The 26,565-nt window shown below is 50.3% G+C and overlaps 1 protein-coding gene and 1 non-coding gene across 4 annotated transcripts in view; one reads left to right on the forward strand and one right to left on the reverse strand.

Moving 5' to 3' along the window:
• Window positions 1-26,565, reverse strand: part of LOC123753533 (trichohyalin) — a 460,426-nt gene that overhangs the window by 292,957 nt on the left and 140,904 nt on the right. For 2 of the 3 annotated variants that reach the window (XM_069311058.1, XM_069311057.1), the window contains exon 3: window positions 4,381-4,509. In XM_069311058.1, coding sequence (XP_069167159.1) covers window positions 4,381-4,509 — 129 coding nt within the window. Of the gene's footprint in view, window positions 1-4,380; window positions 4,512-26,565 lie in introns of those variants that run through there. The other variant, XM_069311059.1, reaches the window with a different exon arrangement.
• LOC123772219 (uncharacterized) overlaps window positions 19,283-26,565 on the forward strand; it is a 73,484-nt gene continuing 66,201 nt past the window's right edge. Inside the window, exon 1 of the transcript XR_011224020.1 lies at window positions 19,283-20,505. This is a non-coding gene — a transcript (uncharacterized protein). The remainder of the gene's footprint in view (window positions 20,506-26,565) is intronic.

Here is a 26,565-nt window from a genome sequence, read left to right on the forward strand (position 1 = left end):
CATGATAATCATTCTTTGACTCCCAAAAACTGCCAAAACGTCTAATCTACAAGAGCAGTAGTCCCCCCCCCCCAGTGTCAAAGCAGAATTAAGAAGCTGAATGCTAAGGTTGCAATTGAGATCCCCATTACAATGACATTGCCAAGAAAAAAACGAGTTCTGTGCTACTTTCAGGGGGAAACAGGAGAAGCAAAAAATGGCATCACAGATCAGTCTACTACCTGGAAGAGCTTCACCTGCTTGAGCAAGCCCGTGAGCTCCTGCCTGTAGAGAGGTTACCTCCCTGGGAGGATGACTCATGCAGGATTATCATCAATGAAATGGCAACGAAAAAATCCAACATGTTACCACAAGAAATGAGGCCCAAGTATCTCGAGGAAATTTATAAAGAAGCCAGAAGTGTATATACACTGATAGGTCGTCTAATCCTGTCATTGGCAGTTCTGGGGCAGAATACCCTGTAATTACGAATAATGCCTTTCAAAACACAAGTGAAGAATAAGCGCGTATTGAGAACTATGCCTCTTCAACGCAAGCAGAGCTAACTGCCATTGTTATGGCGTTAAGATTTCTTGAACGAAACACTAATGGTGCAGTGATCTGCACTGACTCTAAGGCAGCACTACAAAGCCTTAGTAAAAACCAGCCAGAAAATCTTGCGATAGTCGCTGAGATCAGGAGAGCTGTGAGAGTACTAACCAATCAGGGAAGAGTCACCAAGTTCCTGTGGATCCCCTCCCATGTTGGGGCTCCCCTCCCATGTTTGGGCTCCCCTCCCATGTTGGAATATGTGGGAATGAACGAGCAGATGTGCTGGCTGCTGAAGGCGCTGAAGGAGACCATATTGAATACTTCATACCCAAGACTCTACTACAAATTAGAGGTATTGTCAGGCAACATCACCGTGACAAGGTAACTGAGGAAAGGAGGATAGAAGCACAAACCAGTGAATCTATACGATGGTACAACATGGTTGCAGCTGCCAATCCCAATCATTATGGCCGTAGAGGAGGTGGCCGCGGGAGAGAATCAGTAATAGCGAGAATCCGTCTTGGATACAAATATCCATGGAGATTCGGAATAGAAACAACAGTTGAGCAGCGGAGTTGCAGAATCTGTGATGAGAGTGACGGACACCGCCTTGACCACTACCTGAGAGTGTGAACATCTAAGAGTCATTTGAAATACGTGTAGAATAATAAACCCACATTGTTCAAGTTAGGAAAACACTATTTGTCAAATATTGATACTGTTCTTAAGAGATTTCCCCATTTTGCACCTGCAAGATAATGTAATATTTTAAGGGTTGACGAATGTTAATTTTCTTGTTTGATAAGCTGTTCACTTGAGACAGTTAAGCAAGTCCCAGCTGTGTCTGGGTACAAGTGACAGGATGAACAACCCAGCGGGTTTTCTTCCTATTGGGGAGTGTTGTACATGCTGCTATGGCGGTGTGTCCACTCACAAGATGAGTGGCGCTGCCCAATACTGTCACTATGGCGGTGTGTCCACTCACAGGATGAGTGACGCTGCCCAATACTGTCACTATGGTGGTGTGTCCACTCACAGGATGAGTGGCGCTGCCCAATACTGTCACTATGGCAGTGTCCACTCACAGGATGAGTGACGCTGCCCAATACTGTCACTATGGCGGTGTATCCACTCACAGGATGAGTGGCGCTGCCCAATACTGTCACTATGGCGGTGTGTCCACTCACAGGATGAGCGGCGCTGTCTAATACTGTCACTATGGTGGTGTGTCCACTCACAGGATGAGCGGCGCTGTCTAATACTGTCACTATGGCGGTGTGTCCACTCACAGGATGAGTGACGCTGCCCAATACTGTCACTATGGTGGTGTGTCCACTCACAGGATGAGCGGCGCTGTCTAATACTGTCACTATAGCGGTGTGTCCACTCACAAGATGAGTGGCGTTGACCAATACTGTCACTATGGCGGTGTGTCCACTCACAGGATGAGTGACGCTGCCCAATACTGTCACTATGGCGGTGTGTCCACTCACAGGATGAGTGGCGCTGCCCAATACTGTCACTATGGCGGTGTGTCCACTCACAGGATGAGTGGCGCTGCCCAATACTGTCACTATGGCGGTGTGTCCACTCACAGGATGAGTGGCGCTGCCCAATACTGTCACTATGGCGGTGTGTCCACTCACAGGATGAGTGACGCTGCCCAATACTGTCACTATGGCGGTGTGTCCACTCACAGGATGAGTGACGCTGCCCAATACTGTCACTATGGCGGTGTGTCCACTCACAGGATGAGTGACGCTGCCCAATACTGTCACTATGGCGGTGTGTCCACTCACAGGATGAGTGACGCTGCCCAATACTGTCACTATGGCGGTGTGTCCACTCACAGGATGAGTGGCGCTGCCCAATACTGTCACTATGGCGGTGTGTCCACTCACAGGATGAGTGGCGCTGCCCAATACTGTCACTATGGCGGTGTGTCCACTCACAGGATGAGTGGCGCTGCCCAATACTGTCACTATGGCGGTGTGTCCACTCACAGGATGAGTGGCGCTGCCCAATACTGTCACTATGGCGGTGTGTCCACTCACAGGATGAGTGACGCTGCCCAATACTGTCACTATGGCGGTGTGTCCACTCACAGGATGAGTGACGCTGCCCAATACTGTCACTATGGCGGTGTGTCCACTCACAGGATGAGTGACGCTGCCCAATACTGTCACTATGGCGGTGTGTCCACTCACAGGATGAGTGACGCTGCCCAATACTGTCACTATGGCGGTGTGTCCACTCACAGGATGAGTGGCGCTGCCCAATACTGTCACTATGGCGGTGTGTCCACTCACAGGATGAGTGACGCTGCCCAATACTGTCACTATGGCGGTGTGTCCACTCACAGGATGAGTGACGCTGCCCAATACTGTCACTATGGCGGTGTGTCCACTCACAGGATGAGTGGCGCTGCCCAATACTGTCACTATGGCGGTGTGTCCACTCACAGGATGAGTGACGCTGCCCAATACTGTCACTATGGCGGTGTGTCCACTCACAGGATGAGTGACGCTGCCCAATACTGTCACTATGGCGGTGTGTCCACTCACAGGATGAGTGACGCTGCCCAATACTGTCACTATGGCGGTGTGTCCACTCACAGGATGAGTGACGCTGCCCAATACTGTCACTATGGCGGTGTGTCCACTCACAGGATGAGTGGTGCTGCCCAATACTGTCACTATGGCGGTGTGTCCACTCACAGGATGAGTGACGCTGCCCAATACTGTCACTATGGTGGTGTGTCCACTCACAGGATGAGTGGCGCTGCCCAATACTGTCACTATGGCGGTGTGTCCACTCACAGGATGAGTGACGCTGCCCAATACTGTCACTATGGTGGTGTGTCCACTCACAGGATGAGTGACGCTGCCCAATACTATTACTAATGTTTTAGTATAAGAACATCCATCTATGTATCTATCAATCCATCTATCAGTTCATATACTCATCTATCCATCCATCCATCTGTCTATCAATCTACCCATCCGTCTATCCATCTTTCTCCTCGAATACCTGTCCACCACCCTTCAAGCGCTTTCCCTCCCTCCCTCTCCCTCCCCTCTATCTCCGTTTCTCTATCCTATAACATTGCTAATAGCATAATAAGAGTGTCACTAGGTCTTTGTAATATTAAATGACATTAAGACAAAATATAATAGTTGTCCCTTAAATATTTTAGATGGGGGAGTCGAGCCTATCTGTGATGAGTGTTTTTGGGGATTATGACCAAACATCGGCCCCTTATCACTGTCATTTTGTGTGAGACTAGCCACAAGCGTCTGATCTCGAACTTCGGAGAGACAGACAGACACATTCTCTTATAGTATAGGTATATAAATTAGCTTTACCACTGGCAAAAAGCTAAAACGTAGAAAATGGAACCAATTTTCATATATTTTTGGGAGGGTCCATTAGCTTCTGAGTAAGAGGGGGGGGGGGGTAAGAGGGCATGAAGGAGGAGCTACTCTGGTGGTGGTGGTGGTAGTCGACCCTGGTAACTACCCACCACAACTACCACCACATTGTTATCATACCAGTTGTGGTGGAGGGATAGTGGTGATTATGTGCTACCCACAGGAGCCTGTACCATCATGTGGGTGTGATGGTACACTATACCCACATGGGTGTGGGACCCCCCCCCCATAACCACCACTACCCTCAACATGGGTATGGGACCCCCCACCACCACCATCACCACTACCCACAACATGGGTATGGGACCCCCCACCACCACCACTACCCACAACATGGGTATGACCCCAACAAGGGCCAGAGACTGACCTTAGACTGACTAAGACTGATAAAGACTGACCAAGACTGGTAAAGACTGACCTTAGACTTGTAGTGGTTGAGGCGGTGTTGTAGTTCAGTGTTGCCCGTCCTCAGACTGTCCTCTGACTCCTTGAGGGTGGCCAGCTGCGCCTCCAGCTCCTCCCCGCGGGTGTTCAGGCCATACACCACCTGTAATACACACACGCTATACAACCATACACCACCTGTAATACACACACGCTATACAACCACCACTCATAACACACACACACACACATAACAACCCGTCCTCGACTCAAGTCCATTCCATCCAGCGGTCGCCCCCACAGACGCATTCATAAATTTTAACTTGCTGTTCATTCAAAACAAGAATTTTCTCAAATAATAATAATAATAATTTTTTATTTAGGTAAGGTACATACATAAAGAGATTTTACAAAGTTTGTTGGCTTTATAGATAGGAGCTAGTACATACAATGCCTAAAGCCACTATTACGCAAAGCGTTTCGGGCAGATATAAATTAGTATTATAATATATTAGCAATATAATATATTAGCAAATATAAATTAATATTATAATATATTAGCATATTGTGCATATATAGGCATAGGTTAGGTTAGGTGTTTAGGTTCTGTTGGCGATTATTTGTATTTGTAGTACGTGGGTGAAGCATTTACAGCGTTGTGGTTCGAACACCAGTCGTCAGTGAAACACTTGTTCCGGATATGTTCGAACGTCAGCAGTTGTGAGTCGTGTCAGCCCGTCCTCCAAACAAAGATCCAAAAGTGATTCCATCCACCCACCAACCCCCCCCCCCCCCAAACCCCAGCTGTTTATGAATGAAAAGCGGTTTACACACGACTCACAACTGCTGACGTTCGAACACTTCCGGAACAAGTGCTTCACTGACGACTAGTGTTCGAACCACAACCCTGTAAATGCTCAGCCCGTCCTCCAAACAAAGATCCAAAAGTGATTCCATCCACCCGCCAAACCCCCTGTTTATGAATGAAAAACGGTTTACACACGACTCACAACTGCTGACGTTCGAACACTTCCGGAACAAGTGCTTCACTGACGACTTGTGTTCGAACCACAACGCTGTAAATGCTTCACCCACGTACTACAAATACAAATAATCGCCAACAGAACCTAAACACCTAACCTAACCTATGCCTATATATACACAATATGCTAATATATTATAATACTAATTTATATTTGAGAAAATTCCCGTTTTAGAATGAACAGCATGTTAAAATTTATGAATGCGTCTGTGGGGTCGACCGCTGGATGGAATGGACTTGAGTCGAGGACGGGTTGGCTAGTGAGGGCAGGTAATTATAACCATACTAAGTGAGGCTCTAACATTTACACACCTTCCAATACTGATTCTTATTAAAAAAGAAATACAGATTTTTCTGTATTGGTCAAGAGGTAGGTAGATGTACCAACCCGTTCTCGCAAATTTAATAAGTCAATATTGACTTATTAAATATGTGCATAGGTGACATACTTAACATAATAGTTTCCCTTGAAAAGCTTCATAGAAAACACCAACCTTACCTAACCTACTTAGTATGTTAAGATAAGCATCTTATTGTTTCGTAATTACAATTATTACCTAACCTATAATAGGTATAGCTTAAGTAATAATTGTAATTACGAAGCAATAAGATGCTTATCTTAAGATACTAACAAGGTTAGGTAAGGTTGGTGTTTTCTATGAATCTTTTTAAGGGTATCTATTATGTTTAGTATATCACCTATGCACGTAGTTAATAAGTCAATATTGACTTTACGAATTTGCGAGAACGGGTTGGTATGTACTCACCTAGTAGTGCTTGCGGGGGTTGAGTTCTGGCTCTTTGGTCCCGCCTCTCAACTGTCAATCAACTGGTGTACAGGTTCCTGAGCCTATTGGGCTCTGTCATATCCACACTTGAAACTGTGTATGGAGTCAGCCTCCACCACATCCCTGCCTAATGCATTCCACCTGTTAACTACTCTGACACTAAAAAAGTTCTTTCTAACGTCTCTGTGGCTCATGTGGGTACTCAGTTTCCACCTGTGTCCCCTTGTTCGCGTCCCACCCGTGTTAAATAATCCATCATTGTTTACCCTGTCAATTCCCCTGAGAATTTTGTAGGTAGTGATCATGTCTCCCCTTACTCTTCTGTCTTCCAGTGTCGTAAGGTGCATTTCCCGCAGCCTTTCCTCGTAATTCATGCCTCTTAGTTCTGGGACTAGCCTAGTGCCATATCTCTGAACTTTTTCCAGCTTCGTCCTGTGCTTGACAAGGTACGGGCTCCATGCTGGGGCTGCATACTCCAGGATTGGTCTTACATATGTGGTGTACAAGATTCTGAATGATTCCTTACACAGGTTCCTGAAGGTGTCAGGGGGGAGGGTCAGGGGGCACCTGGGTGTCAGGGGGGGAGGGTCAGGGGGCACCTGGGTGTCAGGGGGAGGGTCAGGGGGAACCTGGGTGTCAGGGGGGAGGGTCAGGGGGCACCTGGGTGTCAGGGGGAGGGTCAGGGGGCACCTGGGTGTCAGGGGGAGGGTCAGGGGGCACCTGGGTGTCAGGGGGAGGGTCAGGGGGCACCTGGGTGTCAGGGGGAGGGTCAGGGGGCACCTGGGTGTCAGGGGGGAGGGTCAGGGGGCACCTGGGTGTCAGGGGGGAGGGTCAGGGGGCACCTGGGTGTCAGGGGGGAGGGTCAGGGGGCACCTGGGTGTCAGGGGGGAGGGTCAGGGAGCACCTGGGTGTCAGGGGGAGGGTCAGGGGGCACCTGGGTGTCAGGGGGGAGGGTCAGGGGGCACCTGGGTGTCAGGGGTGAGGGTCAGGGGGCACCTGGGTGTCAGGGGGGCGTCAGGGGGCACCTGGGTGTCAGGGGGGAGGGTCAGGGAGCACCTGGGTGTCAGGGGAGCGTGGTAGGGGCGCGGGAGATGAGGCAACATAACGAGGGAGAGAAATAAATAAACAATGTGTTTATTTAAGGAGGGAACCCTCACACCCTCACTCTGGTACCCTCACACCCTCACTCTGGTACCCTCACACCCACACTCTGGTACCCTCACACCCTCACTCTGGTACCCTCACACCCTCACTCTGGTACCCTCACACCCTCACTCTGGTACCCTCACACCCTCACTCTGGTACCCTCACACCCTCACTCTGGTACCCTCACACCCTCACTCTGGTACCCTCACACCCTCACTCTGGTACCCTCACACCCTCACTCTGGTACCCTCACACCCACCCTCTGGTACCCTCACACCCTCACTCTGGTACCCTCACACCCACACTCTGGTACCCTCACACCCACACTCTGGTACCCTCACACCCTCACTCTGGTACCCTCACACCCTCACTCTGGTACCCTCACACCCTCACTCTGGTACCCTCACACCCTCACTCTGGTACCCTCACACCCTCACTCTGGTGCCCTCACACCCTCACTCTGGTACCCTCACACCCTCACTCTGGTACCCTCACACCCTCACTCTGGTACCCTCACACCCTCACTCTGGTACCCTCACACCCTCACTCTGGTACCCTCACACCCACACTCTGGTACCCACACACCCTCACTCTGGTACCCTCACACCCTCACTCTGGTACCCTCACACCCTCACTCTGGTACCCTCACACCCTCACTCTGGTACCCTCACACCCTCACTCTGGTACCCTCACACCCTCACTCTGGTACCCTCACACCCTCACTCTGGTACCCTCACACCCTCACTCTGGTACCCTCACACCCTCACTCTGGTACCCTCACACCCTCACTCTGGTACCCTCACACCCTCACTCTGGTACCCTCACACCCTCACTCTGGTACCCTCACACCCTCACTCTGGTACCCTCACACCCTCACTCTGGTACCCTCATACCCTCACTCTGGTACCCTCACACCCTCACTCTGGTGCCCTCACACCCACACTCTGGTACCCTCACACCCTCACTCTGGTACCCTCACACCCTCACTCTGGTACCCTCACACCCTCACTCTGGTACCCACACACCCACACTCTGGTACCCTCACACCCTCACTCTGGCACCCACACACCAACACTCTGGTACCCTCACACCCTCACTCTGGTACCCTCACACCCTCACTCTGGTACCCTCACACCCTCACTCTGGTACCCTCACACCCACACTCTGGTACCCTCACACCCACACTCTGGTACCCTCACACCCACACTCTGGTACCCTCACACCCTCACTCTGGTACCCTCACACCCACACTCTGGTACCCTCACACCCACACTCTGGTACCCTCACACCCACACTCTGGTACCCTCACTCCCACACTCTGGTACCCTCACACCCTCACTCTGGTACCCTCACACCCTCACTCTGGTACCCTCACACCCTCACTCTGGTACCCTCACACCCTCACTCTGGCACTCTGTTGGACTCGAACCAGGGACCCCACCCTTGCGAGGCCGAAGCCCTATCGACCGAGCTATGGAGTGCTTTTAATAAGAAAAGTGCGAGAATTTATCTTAGATACAAATACCAATGGAGAGTCAGAATGGAAACAAGAGGTGAGCGGAGGAGCTGCAGAGTGAGTGAGAGTGACGGGGTCGCCTTAACCACCCCTTGAGAGACTGTACCCGTCTTAGACACTTTAGAAATATGAGGAGACTAATAAACTTCACACTGGATAACAAAAACACGCTTATGCATTTGTGTATTTTATGTAAAGATTTCCACCAAGTCTTTGGCACTCTCTTGAGTGCTTTGTCAAGGTGTGAGTGTGTAGTGAGGGCGAGACTTGGTGAAGATTATGCCTCCCAAGAGGTGGTACGGGCATGAATAGCCCGTAGTAACAAGACTCACATCTCAACCACTAATGAGGTAACTGACGTTGCTGTTGTTTAAGATTCGGCTACTGGGAACAAATAGTTCCATGTAGCACGGGCTATGGCGAGCCCGTAAGTGTAGGCTCTTTGGAGCCATTATCTGTATCAAAAGCTGATACTAGAGATCTGGCGATGGATGGGGGTCTTCATGGTGGTTTTCAGCCCTGGAGGGCTGGCTGTACCAGTTATGGAGCTGGTGGGGTTAGTGTAGACCTCTTGGTCTTCCGTTTTTTCTTTGACTGAGCCATGCTGTCGTTGGAGTTTGGTGAGGCGGCCTCCACGAGGAAGTCTTGTACCGAGAAGGTGTCGTATTTGTGATGCGGCGGTGGAGCTCCTACTAAAATTTCCTCGTCTGAGGAGTCCGTAACCTCCGTAGTTGGTGGTTTTGTCTTTCGCCTCGCAGCCTGAGGTAGGCTCAGGTGTCGTGGATTGGTGGTAGAAGCTATTTCAGGAGCATTTTTTTTTTTTGAGATATATACAAGAGTTGTTACATTCTTGTACAGCCACTAGTACGCGTAGCGTTTCGGGCAAGTCCTTAATCCTATGGTCCCTGGAATACGATCCCCTGCCGCGAAGAATCGTTTTTTTCATCCAAGTACACATTTTACTGTTGCGTTAAACAGAGGCTACAGTTAAGGAATTGCGCCCAGTAAATCCTCCCCGGCCAGGATACGAACCCATGACATAGCGCTCGCGGAACGCCAGGCGAGTGTCTTACCACTACGCCACGGAGACTGTGGTTCTGAAGTCTGTGTTGAAATCGACCTGGTGGTCGTCCTGGTGGTAGTCTCCGGAGTGGTAGTGGAGGCAGTGAGACTTGCGCCAGGGGTTATGATGGGGTCCAGGCCATTAACTATGTATAATATGTTCAGTTCACTGACAAAACGGTGGTTGTCTGGTCCGGCAAGCCTCTCCACTAGCCTAATAAGACCAGGAATAATGCCTGCACGTGATGCAGGGAGCTGTGAAGGAACCTGTGGGGCCGTGGGTCCACATTGTGAAGGCTGGGTCGCCTGGTTGGATAAGCCACTCTTTATTAAGGCTGGAAAGTCTTCTAGTCGGTTGGGGGGTTGAGCACCTGGGGCTCTGGCTGCGGAGGTAGACGAGTTGTTTCTCTTGGCTTCAACCTGGACCTTGATGTTTTTCCTGTCTGCGGGGGCAGCGGTAGGAAATTGTGGGGTGATTGCCATCACAGAGCCAGCAGCGATGGGTTGCTGCCTTGCACATGGAGTAGTGATGGTCCAGTGCGCACAGGCTGCACCTCTGGACAGGGTGCTGACACTTGTTGGTCGGGTGGGAGAGCTCGTAGCACTTGAAGCACTGCTGGATCTCATGGTATCGTTCCTTTTTTACCTGGTGGGGTGGTATTTGTAAGCCGAAGCAGCAGTAGAAACCTCGTGTGGCAGCCTGGGTGGCCGCAGCTATGGTGGTGAAAGTAATGTTCACTGAAGATTTGTCTGTGCTGCAAAACTTTAGGTTGAATACACCCAGGCTCGGATTTTCGTCCATGATTTCCATGATCTCTTGTTGCGGTCGGTTAGCGATCCACTGGCTGGTCCTGCTGGTAAACACAGTTCTTCTGGCCAGGAACTGACGTGGGAAGTGAGGATGCAGGTGGTGCTCCTGGTGAAGTATGGCATCGTTGGTCAAGAGTTTGTCTAGTTCTTCCTCACATGAAAAGAAAAGCACGATATCATCACTTTCCTGACTAATGTCAGTGGGTGAGATGCCGGTAATGTCCTTCAGGGCCTGAAGAATATTGCTTCTCCCGAAAGCATGACTGTCAATGGGGGTGGTTCTAACCTTTAGACGTTTGGGTGAGTGTGTATGACAGTACAAAGTACATTGTATCTATACTATTAAGGGGTCAGGGTGAAGACAACTGGATGGAACAATGGGTTATACAGGGGTATACAAATGGATAAAGAATAAGGCATAAAAGAGAAAATAGTAGAATAAGGCGAAATAGGGGACGAAGCACATACAAAGATTAATCAGGTGTAGTGGGCGTGGCATGTTGGGCAGTGTCTTCTGTGTTGGCATCTTCATGTTCTGGTCTTGTTCTTACTCTCATGGTGGGTAGAGTGTTCTTACTCTCATGGTGGGTAGAGTGTTCTTACTCTCATGGTGGGTAGAGTGTTCTTACTCTCATGGTGGGTAGAGTGTTCTTACTCTCATGGTGGGTAGAGTGAATAGTTCCGTAATTTGGGTAGTTATGGTGGGTTGTTCTATTTCTATGTGGATTGTTTCAAAGAATTTGTGATCGTCTTACATCTTGGGTTTTGTCTATTATACAAGTGTTTTTATTCAACATTTCTCTTGTTAGGGTGACGTCATGGGCTTGTCTCATGTGATTCCTGGGGGCACCGGATTGAAGATGGCAGGTCAAACGCCTCGTCATATATATATATATATATATATATATATATATATATATATATATATATATATATATATATATATATATATATATATATATATATATATATATATATATATATATATATATATATATATGTCGTACCTAGTAGCCAGAACGTACTTCTCAGCCTACTATTCAAGGCCCGATTTGCCTAATAAGCCAAGTTTTCATGAATTAATATGTTTTCTCTAATTTTTTTCTTACGAAATGATAAAGCTACCCATTTCATTATGTATGAGGTCAATTTTTTTTTAATGGAGTTAAAATTAACGTAGATATATGACCGAACCTAACCAACCCTACCTAACCTAACCTAACCTATCTTCGTAGGTTAGGTTCGGTTAGGTAGCAGAAAAAGTTAGGTTAGGTTAGGTTAGGTAGGTTAGGTAGTCGAAAAAACATTAATTTATGAAAACATGGCTTATTAGGCAAATCGAGCCTTGAATAGTAGGCTGATAAGTACGTTCTGGCTATTAGGTACGACATATATATATATATATATATATATATATATATATATATATATATATATATATATATATATATATATATATATATATATATATATATATATATATATATATATTGGTAGCAGTCTTTCTTGTAAACATATGTTGTTAAATATGACCGAAAAAGTAAGATTACATCACTGAATGCCCAGTTATTAGACCTTTCAGACCAGTTGGCATGAGGTACCTGGAGCTTTGCAATTACTTTATTCACTCTCGTATTCTTGAAGATATCCTCACAGTATACCCAAAATTTGCCAGTGCAGGCTACTAAACACATGGCTCTATATGACTAACCATCCTGCGAGATGGGGACTTGTATTACCACTGCTGCCTTATTCACTCTTGTGTTGATGATATCCTCAAAATGCATCCGGAGTCTGCCAGTACAGACTGCCCGTCACATGCCTCTGTATGACTAACCATCCTGTGTGATGGGGATATTTTAGCATCACCTAGTTAGCGTTTTTGACACACTGTACTCCACTTCATATAGTCTACGGCAGCTGCACTAATGCATATGTATCTCATGTATTAATAATAATAATAAAAACACGTTTTCAGCATGTATCATGTTCTCGCTTTATTTATTGTTCCTTTGAAGGACACATGACTTAGGCCCCTTTCAGTCCGCCTCCTGCTGAAGTGAGGGAATTTCGATTTCTTTCTGTACTCACCTAATTGTGCTTGCGGGGGTTGAGCTTTGGCTCTTTGGTCCCGCCAAAGCTCAACCCCCGCAAGCACAATTAGGTATCTGTATTATGCACCCCATACCCATCCCGTGGGCGGTGGTGTAAAGGATTACAGAGGCACATAATCGGTTCAAGAACTGAACCCTCTAGTTCGTTTAGCTAAGCAAATAACAATCTTTTGACGCTAGTTACAAAATTATTAATGTTATATATACATGTACACACTCTCATACATACATGTACATACATATATATAACTGAAAACTCACACCCCAGAAGTGACTCGAACCCATACTCCCAGATTATCTCCCATAATACAGATATTCGAGTCACTTCTGGGGTGTGAGTTTTCAGTTGCATATTGTCCTGGGGACCATTCAGGCTTGTTCGCATACATATATATATATATACGTATACATTATACATACAGATACATATTTAATCACCCACACAAATACACACATCAATAATCTTTTGTGTCACAAGTGATCAACAAGAGGCTCACAATGAGGGATATCTACACCTTAGTGCCTGTGCCCAGGGCAGCAGCCCCGTACCCCCGTGCCCGCGGGCATCAAGGGTGACCCACCTCCAAGGTAACCATCAACGGGGCCCCTGACAAAAGAGAGAGTGATTCATTGAGAGTTGAGGCGAGGGTTGAGAAAGCTTCGCCTCTCCCTCTCCCTCCCTCTCTCCCTCTCTCCCTCTCTCCCTCTCTCAACAGGACCATTGTACGGCCCCGGGGGGAACAAGGGGCCGTTGAGGGCCACTCAACCGCAGACTGGGCCACGAAACACCTCCCGGAAATAGTGCCATTGACGCAGCCACGAAACCTCTGCATCTTCCCGGTAATCGTGCAGCTTTCATAACATTGATCCAACATTTCACAACCTTTGTGACCTTTCCCAGGTTATTATTGTTGTAAACAACCTCTCGTAGTGCTTACGAGCTCATTAGCTGTTTACTGATTGTCAACAAACCCGCCGTGATTAAGAAAACGTGTACGAATTGTATTTCTCCGGACACCAAAACACACGGTGATTGTTGGGAGGTTCCTAGGACACCCGCCCTGACGATTGTGAGGGACGAGGAGAGGCCAGGACACCCGCCCTGATGATTGTGGGGGACGAGGAGAGACCAGGACACCCGCCCTGACGATTGTGAGAGACGAGGAGAGGCCAGGACACCCGCCCTGACGATTGTGGGGGACGAGGAGAGGCCAGGACACCCGCCCTGACGATTGTGAGAGACGAGGAGAGGCCAGGACACCCGCCCTGATGATTGTGAGGGACGAGGAGAGGCCAGGACACCCGCCCTGGCGATTGTGGGGGACGAGGAGAGGCCAGGACACCCGCCCTGACGATTGTGGGGGGACGAGGAGAGACCAGGACACCCGCCCTGATGATTGTGGGGGACGAGGAGAGGCCAGGACACCCGCCCTGATGATTGTGACAGACGAGGAGAGGCCAGGACACCCGCCCTGATGATTGTGACAGACGAGGAGAGGCCAGGACACCCGCCCTGATGATTGTGAGGGACGAGGAGAGGCCAGGACACCCGCCCTGATGATTGTGGGGGACGAGGAGAGGCCAGGACACCCGCCCTGACGATTGTGAGAGACGAGGAGAGGCCAGGACACCCGCCCTGACGATTGTGGGGGACGAGGAGAGACCAGGACACCCGCCCTGATGATTGTGGGGGACGAGGAGAGGCCAGGACACCCGCCCTGACGATTGTGGGGGACGAGGAGAGGCCAGGACACCCTCCCTGACGATTGTGGGGGACGAGGAGAGGCCAGGACACCCGCCCTGATGATTGTGACAGACGAGGAGAGACCAGGACACCCGCCCTGACGATTGTGGGGGACGAGGAGAGGCCAGGACACCCGCCCTGATGATTGTGACAGACGAGGAGAGGCCAGGACACCCGCCCTGATGATTGTGGGGGACGAGGAGAGGCCAGGACACCCGCCCTGACGATTGTAGCAGCGGGTCAACAAGTGGACTACGAAGGGACTACAAGTGGACTACACGTGGACTACAAGTGGACTACGAGTGGACTACGAGTGGACTACAAGTGGACTACGAGGGGACTACGAGTGGACTACGAGTGGACTACAAGTGGACTACGAGTGGACTACGAGTGGACTACAAGTGGACTACGAGGGGACTACGAGTGGACTACAAGTGGACTACGAAGGGACTACTAGTGGACTACGAGGGGACTACGAGTGGACTACGAGTGGACTACGAGTGGACTACAACTGGACTATGAGGGGACTACGAGTGGACTACGAGTGGACTACAAGTGGACTACGAGGGGACTACGAGTGGACTACAAGTGGACTACGAGGGGACTACGAGGGGACTACGAGTGGACTACGAGGGGACTACAACTGGACTACGAGGGGACTACAACTGGACTACAAGTGGACTACAACTGGACTACGAGTGGACTACAACTGGACTACGAGTGAACTACAAGTAGTCTACAACTGGACTACGAGTGGACTACAACTGGACTACGAGTGGACTACAACTGGACTACGAGTGGACTACAAGTAGTCTACAACTGGACTACGAGTGGACTACAACTGGACTACGAGTGGACTACAACTGGACTACGAGTGGACTACAAGTAGTCTACAACTGGACTACGAGTAGACTACGAGGGGACTACGAGTGGACTACAAGTGGACTACGAGGGGACTACGAGTGGACTACAAGTGGACTACGAGGGGACTACATAGCCAAGCAAGAGCAACATAACCAGTTGGGCTACGAACCTAATCGTGTCCAACCTCAGCCAACCAGTTAGGATATCATGCAGATGACCGGTTATCGTGCTTCAACAGGCCCGGGTCAGCCAGTTATCGTGCCCTGACAAGCGTTAAATTGGACGCGGTTCGCCTTAATTAGCAGCCTACAAACCTAAACTATTCATTAATTAATTCCTATATATATATTTTTGAATGATCAACTAATTGATTTTTATTTACATAAATATTTTTTTTAATATTTCCCCCGTGGCGCAGTGGTAAAGCACTTGCGAGTGATTTGGCTTGGGTTCGTATCCTGGCCGGGGAGGATTGACTGGGCGCCAATCCTTAACTTTAGCCTCTGTAGATTAATATATGTTGAGAACATATACAATTCTTTCTATTAACTATTTGTTCCTAATATTGAATAATTATAAACCACATATTCAAGGAAGGAAGGAATTATCAGAGGAACGCGCCAAGCCATTATGACTATATAGCACTGGGAAGGGGTCAGGATAAGGATTTGGGATGGGACGGGGGAAAGGAATGGTGTCCAAGCACTTGTGGACGGTCGGGGATTGAACTCCGACCGTTCAATTTATATGGAGCCATACTCTCTCCCCTCTTCTGTGGCAACCCTTCCCCTCGCGCGGCATGAGGATCAGGAGCTGGGATATGAGGACAAGGAGCTGGGATATGAGGACAAGGTGCTGGGATATGAGGACAAGGAACTGGGATATGAGGACCAGGAGCTGGGGTATGAGGACAAGGAGCTGGGATATGAGAACAAGGAGCTGGGATATGAGGACAAGGAGCTGGGATATGAGGACAAGGAGCTGGGATATGAGGACAAGGAGCTGGGATACGAGGAGAAGGCTCTGGGACAGGTCGAAGGGAAAGGAACGGTGCCCAACCACTCGGAACAACGAGGAATCGAACGCGGACCTGCAAGAAGCGAGGCCGTCGCCCTACCGACCAAGCCAAGCGTTAAGATTTACAGAAAGAAGTGCTTATTGTGTTACGGTGAGGCCTTGTGTAGAGTTGTGTAGCCACACACACGGTCGCCGACTCCGACTGTGTACAGCGCTCAGGTTTCACTCAATGGTTTCTGCAGATGGTGAGGGGGGGGGCGGGGCTCCTAGGAACGGCTGCAATGTTGCTAGCAACACTGATACAGTCACAGTAGTCACGGTACATACATTCACGGTACCGTTACGGTACAGCGTGACTGTTTGAACTGTAAAAAAAAATGATAGGATGGATTACGAGAACTTTCAGGACTTTCAAGCCCGGCCCGAGGCCAGGGTTGACTTGTAAGAGTTTGGTCCACTAGGCTGTTGCTTGGAGCGGCCCTCAGGCCCTACATACCCACCACAGCCCGGCCCGAGGCCAGGCTTGACTTGTAAGAGTTTGGTCCACCAGGCTGTTGCTTGGAGCGGCCCTCAGGCCCACATACCCACCACAGCCTGGTGGTTCTACAAGGTAGCCAACTCCACCAAAATATTAAATATGTACCCAACTCAACTAATGATTAATCAACCAATTACACCATGGGATAACTGGGATCTATCAGTTGATTTTGTAAATGCGCCCAAGAAAGATAGTGTGCACTCTACATTATTAAAACAGTTAATACTGAAAAGCATCACTGAAAGTACTCAGAGTATGGGTAACGATGTGTATCAGTGCTATACCGACGGCTCTGTAGAAGAAGGTGGACGATGTACCGGATGTGCATGTAATATATTTGAACAATCTTCTCTCGTACATACAGCAATGAAGCGCGTCAATGACTGGGCAAGTACAACTCAAACCGAACTTGCAGGCATATACCTTGCCACTGATTTTTTAAAAGACAAAGGCAGTGGACTTATATACTGTGACTCGCAGAGTGCACTCCTGGCATTGAACGCACATAGTAGTGACTCCCAGAAAATAGTCAGTGATATTCGAATGAATGTTTTAGCTGCTAAAGAAAACAGATTTGAAATTAAATTCCTATGGATACCATCACATGTTGGCATCTCAAGGCATGACACTGTTGATATGCTTGCAAAGACAGCTTGTAGAAAACCAGTGGTAGAAATTGATATGAGTGTTTCATTAGCAGTGACAGAGAATACTTAAATATCTAATGAAGATCTCACCGATCTAACAAATTCGCAAAGACCTGAAAGTTGTAGCATTAAATATTATGATAGATATCGTGAGGAGACATTCACATATGGGACTAATAGAACAAGAACCCGGCAATGTGATGTTATAGTGACCAGAACACGCCTGGGATATAGACGTATCTGGCAGCTTTCTCAAAACCCAAATGTCGAGTACACAATGTGTCAACCTTGTGAAAGAGAAAACATGCACTCCCTTGAACATTATATTGTAGAATGTCCCATATTGACTGACTTTCGCCCGCCTGGGCTAAGGTATGCTGAACTGTGTAATTACTATATGAGTACTGGAACACTTGATGATATATTGGACTTGTACCAATACCCAAGATTAACCATATCAATTATACAATATATGTATGTGATGTAACTATATAACCTGAGCTTGTAAAAGCACCTTAATCACCTTTAGTGATTAAGTGCTTAATTGCACACTAGTTTCTCTATCAGCTATCTCACCCTGTCAGAGTAAAAGAGACAAATGTATGTGAATGCATGTGTGTGTGTATATATGTATGTATATGTGTGTGTGTGTATGCATATGTATGTGTATAAAGTATATATGGAAGCTGATCAGAATTACATTTCACCTTTGTAAATGCACATTAATGACACTATGTAAAAGACACATCAAACACTTTATGTAGGGCATACGTAAATCTGTGTATCTATGTATTTACGTATGTAGGTTAGCTTAGCATTTTTTAAAGCACCGAATCACCTTCTGTGGTTGATTGTTCAATAAACCCTTGAACTATATGTTTAACACATCTCTCGAGCGGGAATCGAACCCGCGCCACAGAATTACGAATCCTGCGCGCTATCCACCAGGTTACGAGGCCCCTACGTGAGAAATGAGGACGTGTGAGGGGGCAGGGGTTGTGAGGGGCAGGGACGTGTGAGGGGAAGGGACGTGTGAGGGGCAGGGACGTGCGAGGGACAGGGACGTGTGAGGGGCAGGGGTTGTGAGGGGCAGGGACGTGTGAGGGGCGGGGACGTGTGAGGGGGCAGGGGTTGTGAGGGGCAGGGACGTGTGAGGGGCAGGGGTTGTGAGGGGCAGGGACGTGTGAGGGGCAGGGACGTGTGAGGGGCAGGGACGTGTGAGGGGCAGGGACGTGTGAGGGGCAGGGACGTGGGAGGGGCAGGGACGTGTGAGGGGCAGGGACGTGTGAGGGGCAGGGACGTGTGAGGGGCAGGGACGTGTGAGGGGCAGGGACGTGTGAGGGGCAGGGACGTGTGAGGGGCAGGGACGTGTGAGGGGCAGGGGTTGTGAGGGGCAGGGACGTGTGAGGGGCGGGGACGTGTGAGGGGGCAGGGGTTGTGAGGGGCAGGGACGTGTGAGGGGCAGGGGTTGTGAGGGGCAGGGACGTGTGAGGGGCAGGGACGTGTGAGGGGCAGGGACGTGTGAGGGGCAGGGACGTGTGAGGGGCAGGGACGTGGGAGGGGCAGGGACGTGTGAGGGGCAGGGACGTGTGAGGGGCAGGGACGTGTGAGGGGCAGGGACGTGTGAGGGGCAGGGGCTGGCCCTGCACGCCGGCCTTGACGCCTCAGTAGTGAGCCAGACACCGCCCTGGTCAGTGCCCCAGGATCTGTCCCTCGCGCGCATGCCCACCACCACTACCTCTCGCTGCCCCTAGTGCCACCCACCGCCTCACACGTGCCCTCCCGTACCCAAAGCACCGCCTCGTACGTGCCCTGTCGTATCCAAGCACCGCCCCTTACGTGCCCAGGTACCGCCTACCTGTCATTTCTCAGCGTACCATCTGTGAGGAAGATGTGGGGCGTACTGCAGGTGGTGGCAGCCTGGTGCCTACTGGGTGTAGCGGCCGAGCCGGACACCAGTGTCGGGCTACACTGGTGTAGTACCATGTGTCTGTGTCCCGCCAAGACTCAGGACCAGCTCCGATGTTTCGAACGAGCGAAAATGTTCGAATTCCTGGGCTACGCCGATAAAATGGCGCGAAGCTTGCTCCGGAGCGGGTGGAAGATGGAGGAGAAGGTGTACTGGTGCAGCGACCTGTGTCTCTGCCACACTAATAATGACAACCAGTTCCAGTGTGTACTGGAGGACAACGTCAACCAGTTCATCAACGACAACTTCGGCTACCGGTACTTCTACGACTGGCGGGTGGAGGTGGAGGAGCGCGCCGTGGAGGACGACAAGGAACAACAGGCCAAGGAGGCCGAGAAGAACAAGAACAAGAAGAAGAAGAACAAACCCAAGAAGAACGTGAAGGCCCGAGAGGAGAGTGTCACTCCCCGCGAGGAGAAGGTACAAGTTATAACTCCAGCACAGCCTCAGGTGGAGTCGCTGCCCACCACAGAGCGGGTGATGGTCATGTGGCCAACCACAACAACCACATTAACCCCTACCACAACCACCATACCAACCACAACCACCACAACAACCACAACCAAAGAGGAAGTGATGGAGGAAGAGGCAGAATTACTCCCAAAACAAGAGGCCGTGGCGGCCAGTCCGGCAGGTGACCGCCATGCAGCCGCCCACCCGCCGCCAGCCCTTCCCGCCCACGGCGCCCGCCCCGCACGCCTCCACCCGCGAAGTGCCACACCCTCCCGCCCAAGACCTCCGCCGTACTCGAAGTCCCCGTCGAGCGGAAGACCGTGGCCTCGGAGGTGTCGCAGGATCCTCGACGAACTGGGGACCACCGTTCACCAGATCAAGGATGATGTGGTCCTCAATCAGCGCATTCTCCTCGTCACTGTCGCAATTGCTGGCATCGCAATGTTGGGGTAAGTTGCATTCACTTCAAACTCTATTCTGGGAGAGATCCCACTTTAACGTGGCTCGCTTGGAGTGTTTCCAACGTAGTTTAGACTTTATAAATGAGTTTGGGTGGATGTGAGTACTAGCTGATTCATTTGGGTCAATAGGAGCTGCCTCGTATGGACCAATAGGAGCTGCCCCGTATGGACCAATAGGAGCTGCCTCGTATGGACCAATAGGAGCTGCTTCGTATGGACCAATAGGAGCTGCCTCGTATGGACCAATAGGAGCTGCCTCGTATGGACCAATAGGAGCTGCCTCGTATGGACCAATAGGAGCTGCCTCGTATGGATCAATAGGAGCTGCCCCGTATGGACCAATAGGAGCTGCCTCGTATGGACCAATAGGAGCTGCCTTATATGGACCAATAGGAGCTGCCCCGTATGGACCAATAGGAGCTGCCTCGTATGGACCAATAGGAGCTGCCTCGTATGGACCAATAGGAGCTGCCTCGTATGGACCAATAGGAGCTACCTCGTATGGATCAATAGGAGCTACCTTGTATGGGTCAATAGGAGCTGCCTCGTATGGACCAATAGGAGCTGCCTCGTATGGATCAATAGGAGCTGCCTCGTATGGACCAATAGGAGCTACCTCGTATGGATCAATAGGAGCTACCTTGTATGGGTCAATAGGAGCTACCTTGTATGGACCAATAGGAGCTGCCTTATATGGACCAATAGGAGCTGCCTCGTATGGACCAATAGGAGCTGCCTCGTATGGACCAATAGGAGCTGCCTCGTATGGACCAATAGGAGCTGCCTTATATGGGCCAATAGGAGCTGCCTCGTATGGACCAATAGGAGCTGCCTCGTATGGACCAATAGGAGCTACCTTGTATGGACTTCAAACTCTATTCTGGGAGAGATCCCACTTTAACGTGGCTCGCTTGGAGTGTTTCCAACGTAGTTTAGACTTTATAAATGAGTTTGGGTGGATGTGAGTACTAGCTGATTCATTTGGGTCAATAGGAGCTGCCTCGTATGGACCAATAGGAGCTGCCTCGTATGGACCAATAGGAGCTGCCTCGTATGGACCAATAGCAGCTGCCTCGTATGGACCAATAGGAGCTGCCTTGTATGGACCAATAGGAGCTGCCTCATATGGGCCAACAGCAGCTGCCTCGTGTGGACCAATAGGAGCTGCCTCGTATGGACCAATAGGAGCTGCCTCGCATGGACCAATAGGAGCTGCCTCGTATGGACCAATAGGAGCTGCCTCGTATGGACCAATAGGAGCTGCTTCGTATGGACCAATAGGAGCTGCCTCGTATGGACCAATGTTCTCGTGTTCTCGTGTTCTTAGTCCCTGGTGTTCTCGTGTTCTTAGTCCCTGGTGTTCTCGTGTTCTTAGTCCCTGGTGTTCTCGGGACACGGTGAAGTTACTGGTCCTGTCACTCGTCACTGATGACAAACAATGGTGAAGTGCGCATGCGCGTCACCATCAAAAAGAGCGCGAAAGGATGTTGGTAAACATCAAACTGTCCGGCCGCCTCGGCCTGATCCCTCCCTCATAGCCGGCCACCCCCGTGGGCTGGCTCATGGCCGGCCACCCCCGTGGGCTGGCTCATGGCCGGCCACCCCCGTGGGCTGGCTCATGGCCGGCCACCCCCGTGGGCTGGCTCATGGCCGGCCACCCCCGTGGGCTGGCTCATGGCCGGCCACCCCCGTGGGCTGGCTCATAGCCGGCCACCCCCGTGGGCTGGCTCATAGCCGGCCACCCCCGTGGGCTGGCTCATGGCCGGCCACCCCCGTGGGCTGGCTCATGGCCGGCCACCCCCGTGGGCTGGCTCATGGCCGGCCACCCCCGTGGGCTGGCTCATGGCCGGCCACCCCCGTGGGCTGGCTCATGGCCGGCCACCCCCGTGGGCTGGCTCATGGCCCGTACGTGTAGACGACTGCAGCAAGAAAGCTACCATATCTTACAGTGGGAATGTCAAGCTATGAATCATGACCCAGACAGGAAGGCTGACATTCAACGTCTTCACCCACTAATGCGCCGCTTTGACGCCCGCGCATGACGCCCGCGCATGACGCCCGCGCATGACTGCGGAAACACCCACACAACCGTTGTAGGCTGTGACTGGTAACACTTTTTGCAACACTTTGGTGTTGGACTTAAGACCTATCAACCTCTGGAGGGTTATTAAGACCACCACAATACCTTACTGACCAACCAGCAAGTTTGGTGTTGGACTTAAGACCTATCAACCTCTGGAGGGTTATTAAGACCACCACAATACCTTACTGACCAACCAGCAAGTTTGGTGTCCACTCAGCCTGACGGCTGAGCGAACATCGCTCAGCACTCGTAATTATGTAGCCCGAGTACGATCCCCGGGGGAGGCGGAAACAAATGGACAGTTTCTTTCACCCTGATGCGCCTGTTCACCTAACAGTAAATAGGAACCAGGGAGCTAGACAGCTGCTACGAGCTGCTTCCTGGGTGTGTGTACTCACCTAGTTGTGCTTGCGGGGGTTGAGCTCTGCTCTTTGGGCCCGCCTCTCAACTGTCAGTCAACTGTTACTAATTACTAAATATTTTTTTTTTACACACATACACACACCCAGGAAGGAGCCCGTAGCAGCTGTCTAGCTCGCAGGTACCTATTTACTGCTAGGTGACAGGGGCATAGGGTAAAAGAAACTCTGCCCATTTGTTTCTGCCTGGTGCGGGAATTAAACCCGGACCATAGGATTACGAGTGTGTAATCCCTGTGTAATCCCCCCCTGTGTGTGTGTGTGTGTGTGTGTGTGTGTGTGTGTGTGTGTGTGTGTGTGTGTGTGTGTGTGTGTGTGTGTGTGTGTGAAAAAAATCTGTTGATTGATTGATAGTTGAGAGGCGGGGGCCCAAAAAGCCAGAGCTCAACCCCCGCAAACACTTCAAGGTTTACACACGTTCCCAACGTGAGTGTGGGACCACCTAACACACAGGTTCGAGCCCACATCACAGCTCCTGGAGTATGCAGGAAGTCGCGTGGACCTTCCTGCATAATAGAATAATGATAGATGAACTAACTGGTGTGAATTTCACTTTGCCTCAAGTCTACGAGATTGTGTTTACTAGTTGTGTTTACTAGTTGTGTTTACTAGTTGTGTTTACTAGTTGTGTTTACTAGTTGTGTTTACTAGTTGTGTTTACTAGTTGTGTTTACTAGTTGTGTTTACTAGTTGTGTTTTTACGGGGGTTGAGCTTTGCTCTTTCGGCCCGCCTCTCAACTGTCAATCAACTGTTTACTAACTACTTTTTTTTTTCCCCACACCACACACACACACACACACACACACAGGAAGCAGCCCATGACAGCTGACTAACTCCCAGGTACCTATTTACTGCTAGGTAACAGGGGCACTTAGGGTGAAAGAAACTTTGCCCATTTGTTTCTGCCTCGTGCGGGAATCGAACCCGCGCCACAGAATTACGAGTCCTGCGCGCTATCTACCAGGCTACGAGGCCCCTGTGTTGATGTTCCCGGGATATTGCTGCCCTCAGGCGGCTCAAAGACAGTCCAAGATGGTAATCAATTCCCTCTTGACGAGCAAAAGTCTTGGCCAACTCATCAGTTCTATCATGTATTCGGAGACCAATATGGGAAGGAATCCACAGGAGTCCCTGTGGATTCGGAATCCACAGGGACTCCCCCTTCGGAATCCACAGGGACTCCCCCTTGGGAATCCACAGGGACTCCCCCTTCGGAATCCCCAGGGACTCCCCCTTCGGAATCCCCTTCCCACAATACGAACCCCTCGTCCACCCCCCTCTTTGCCCCCCCCCCTCCACTCGACCCCCCCCCCTCACTGCTCGACTTAGTAACACTGGGAGAAACTAACCAATCCTAAACATGACAAACAAAGGCAATTGTTTGTGAATATTGTTTGGGAGAGGGGAGAGAGTTCCCTTGAAGTGTCAGGAGAAAGGGGAGGAGGGGGGTGGGGCCCCTGGATGGTAGAGGGACGGGGAGGGGGCCCTGACAACTGGTGAGTGATGGGGCCTCTCCTGTCACCCCTTCTCCCCATCATTCTAACAATCCACACTCACCCCTACCCCCCCACCCCCACCACTACCGTTCTCTCCACCAATAACACACCACTATGACCTGTGAGGGGACCCAAGAGCTAGAGCTCACCTTCCCCGTAGTCACACTTTGGTAAGCACCCCAGAAACAAATTAAACCAATTGTCACCGACATCAACAATCACCACTATCGCTGACCTGGAGAGTGTGCAGAGATCCTTTACTCCTACAATCACCTGTGGTTGATTGTTCAATAAATCCCTGAACTATATGTTTAACAGATCTCTCGCCCTGTCCATGGAGGACTGAAGAAAATGTATATATGTTGGTTAGCATTGTAAATGTCCGGCCACGTATGTGGTAGAATAATAATAATTAAACACAACTGCTAGAATCCACTCAGTAAAACATCTAAACTATTGAGACCGACTAAAGAGCCTAAATCTGTATTCTCTCGAGCGCAGGCGGGAGAGATACATAATAATTTACACGTGGAAAATATTAGAGGGGGCTGGTCCCAAACCTGCACACAGAAATACCACCACATGAGACCAGGAGGCATGGCAGGATGTGCATGGTACCTTAACCCCCCGAAATCATCCCCAAGAGAACCACTACCGTCACCACTCCCACCACTACCACCACGACCACAAGATTAGGTCTGACTGGTAGCCTAGCTCCTCCCCCATACACACACACACATACAGTAAACATCCACATCCGTGTTTATTAACAAAACCTTCAGTACTAACATAACATTCAACATTCCTCACCTTGATCAACTTCGCAAAAATAGATTTACCGCCAAGAACACGGACCTCCACCAGAGGGCGTGGGTGGGTGGGGGTGTTAACTCTTGTCTCACGCCTCGAGAATCCATTTTGATCGCCAGTTAATGTTGAAAAACATGATTAATTAGTGTTACAGGTCATTTGTGTGTGTGTCTCTCAGGCGTCCCATTCAGGATAATCGCTTCAGGGTCGTAATTATGTGAACCACTTTATTCTTATCTTCTTTGACCCATTTCTGCCTGTCCCCCTCTCACCCCCTCCTCCTTCTCTCTCCCCTCTCACCCCTCCTTCTCTCCCCTCTCACCCCTCCTTCTCTCCCCTCTCACCCCTCACACCGGCTGTACACAACTGACAATTAGCAGCGTTAAACAAGTCGGCGGCCTCACTTCTCAGTTATTGGAGCCAGGCAGGTCTGGGTATACTGCCTGGGCCTGTCCTCGGCGGGATGTCCTCGGCGGGATGTCCTCGACGGCCTGTCCTCGGCGGCCTGCCCTCGACGGCCTGCCCTCGACGGCCTGCCCTCGACGGCCTGTCCTCGACGGCCTGTCCTCGGCGGCCTGCCATCTCTCACCGCGGCAAGAGGCATCCCTTCCCCCCAAAAAACGTTAACTGCCCCTTAACACTCCCCTGCCCTCGTGCCTGCCCTCCGGCCTGCCTTCCAGCCTGCCCTCCAGCCTGCCCTCCAGCCTGCCCTCCAGCCTGCCCTCCGGCCTGCCCTCCCCTCACAGTAGAGGAGCTTGAGTTACCACCAGCAAGAAAGATGGCAGGTGGTGGTAAAGTTGACAGTGTTGCCAGCTCCAGGTGCTGGAGGCAGAGGGTACGAGGTACACTCACACACTCAAGAAGCACTTGAGTGTGAGTACTCACCTACACATGCTTGCAGGAACGGGCTGTGGCTCCTGGGCCTCGCCTTCCGAAGAATCATATTACCCATTAATGCGACAGCTGCTTATCTCTGCCACTCCTTCTAGTTAGGTAATTTGACACACTTTAAACAGGCTGTTTTTCGTCAAGTTAATTTTCAAGGTCGTGTTGAGTTCTTCCCACAAATGTTTTTTGTGTTTTTGGGTAAGGATTATGCTGCTTAGGTTGATGTTTCTCTTGCCGTGCCCAATCGTTCCCGTTTCATCTCTGTCCATGTGATCCTGTCGTTTCTCGTCCTGGTAGCCTACAGGGCTACTAGGACTCCTGAGCCTACATTAGTAGGCTCAGGAATCTATA

The sequence above is a fragment of the Procambarus clarkii genome, chromosome 69, assembly GCF_040958095.1.
Source record: "Procambarus clarkii isolate CNS0578487 chromosome 69, FALCON_Pclarkii_2.0, whole genome shotgun sequence".
In the NCBI taxonomy this organism is placed as follows: domain Eukaryota; kingdom Metazoa; phylum Arthropoda; class Malacostraca; order Decapoda; family Cambaridae; genus Procambarus; species Procambarus clarkii.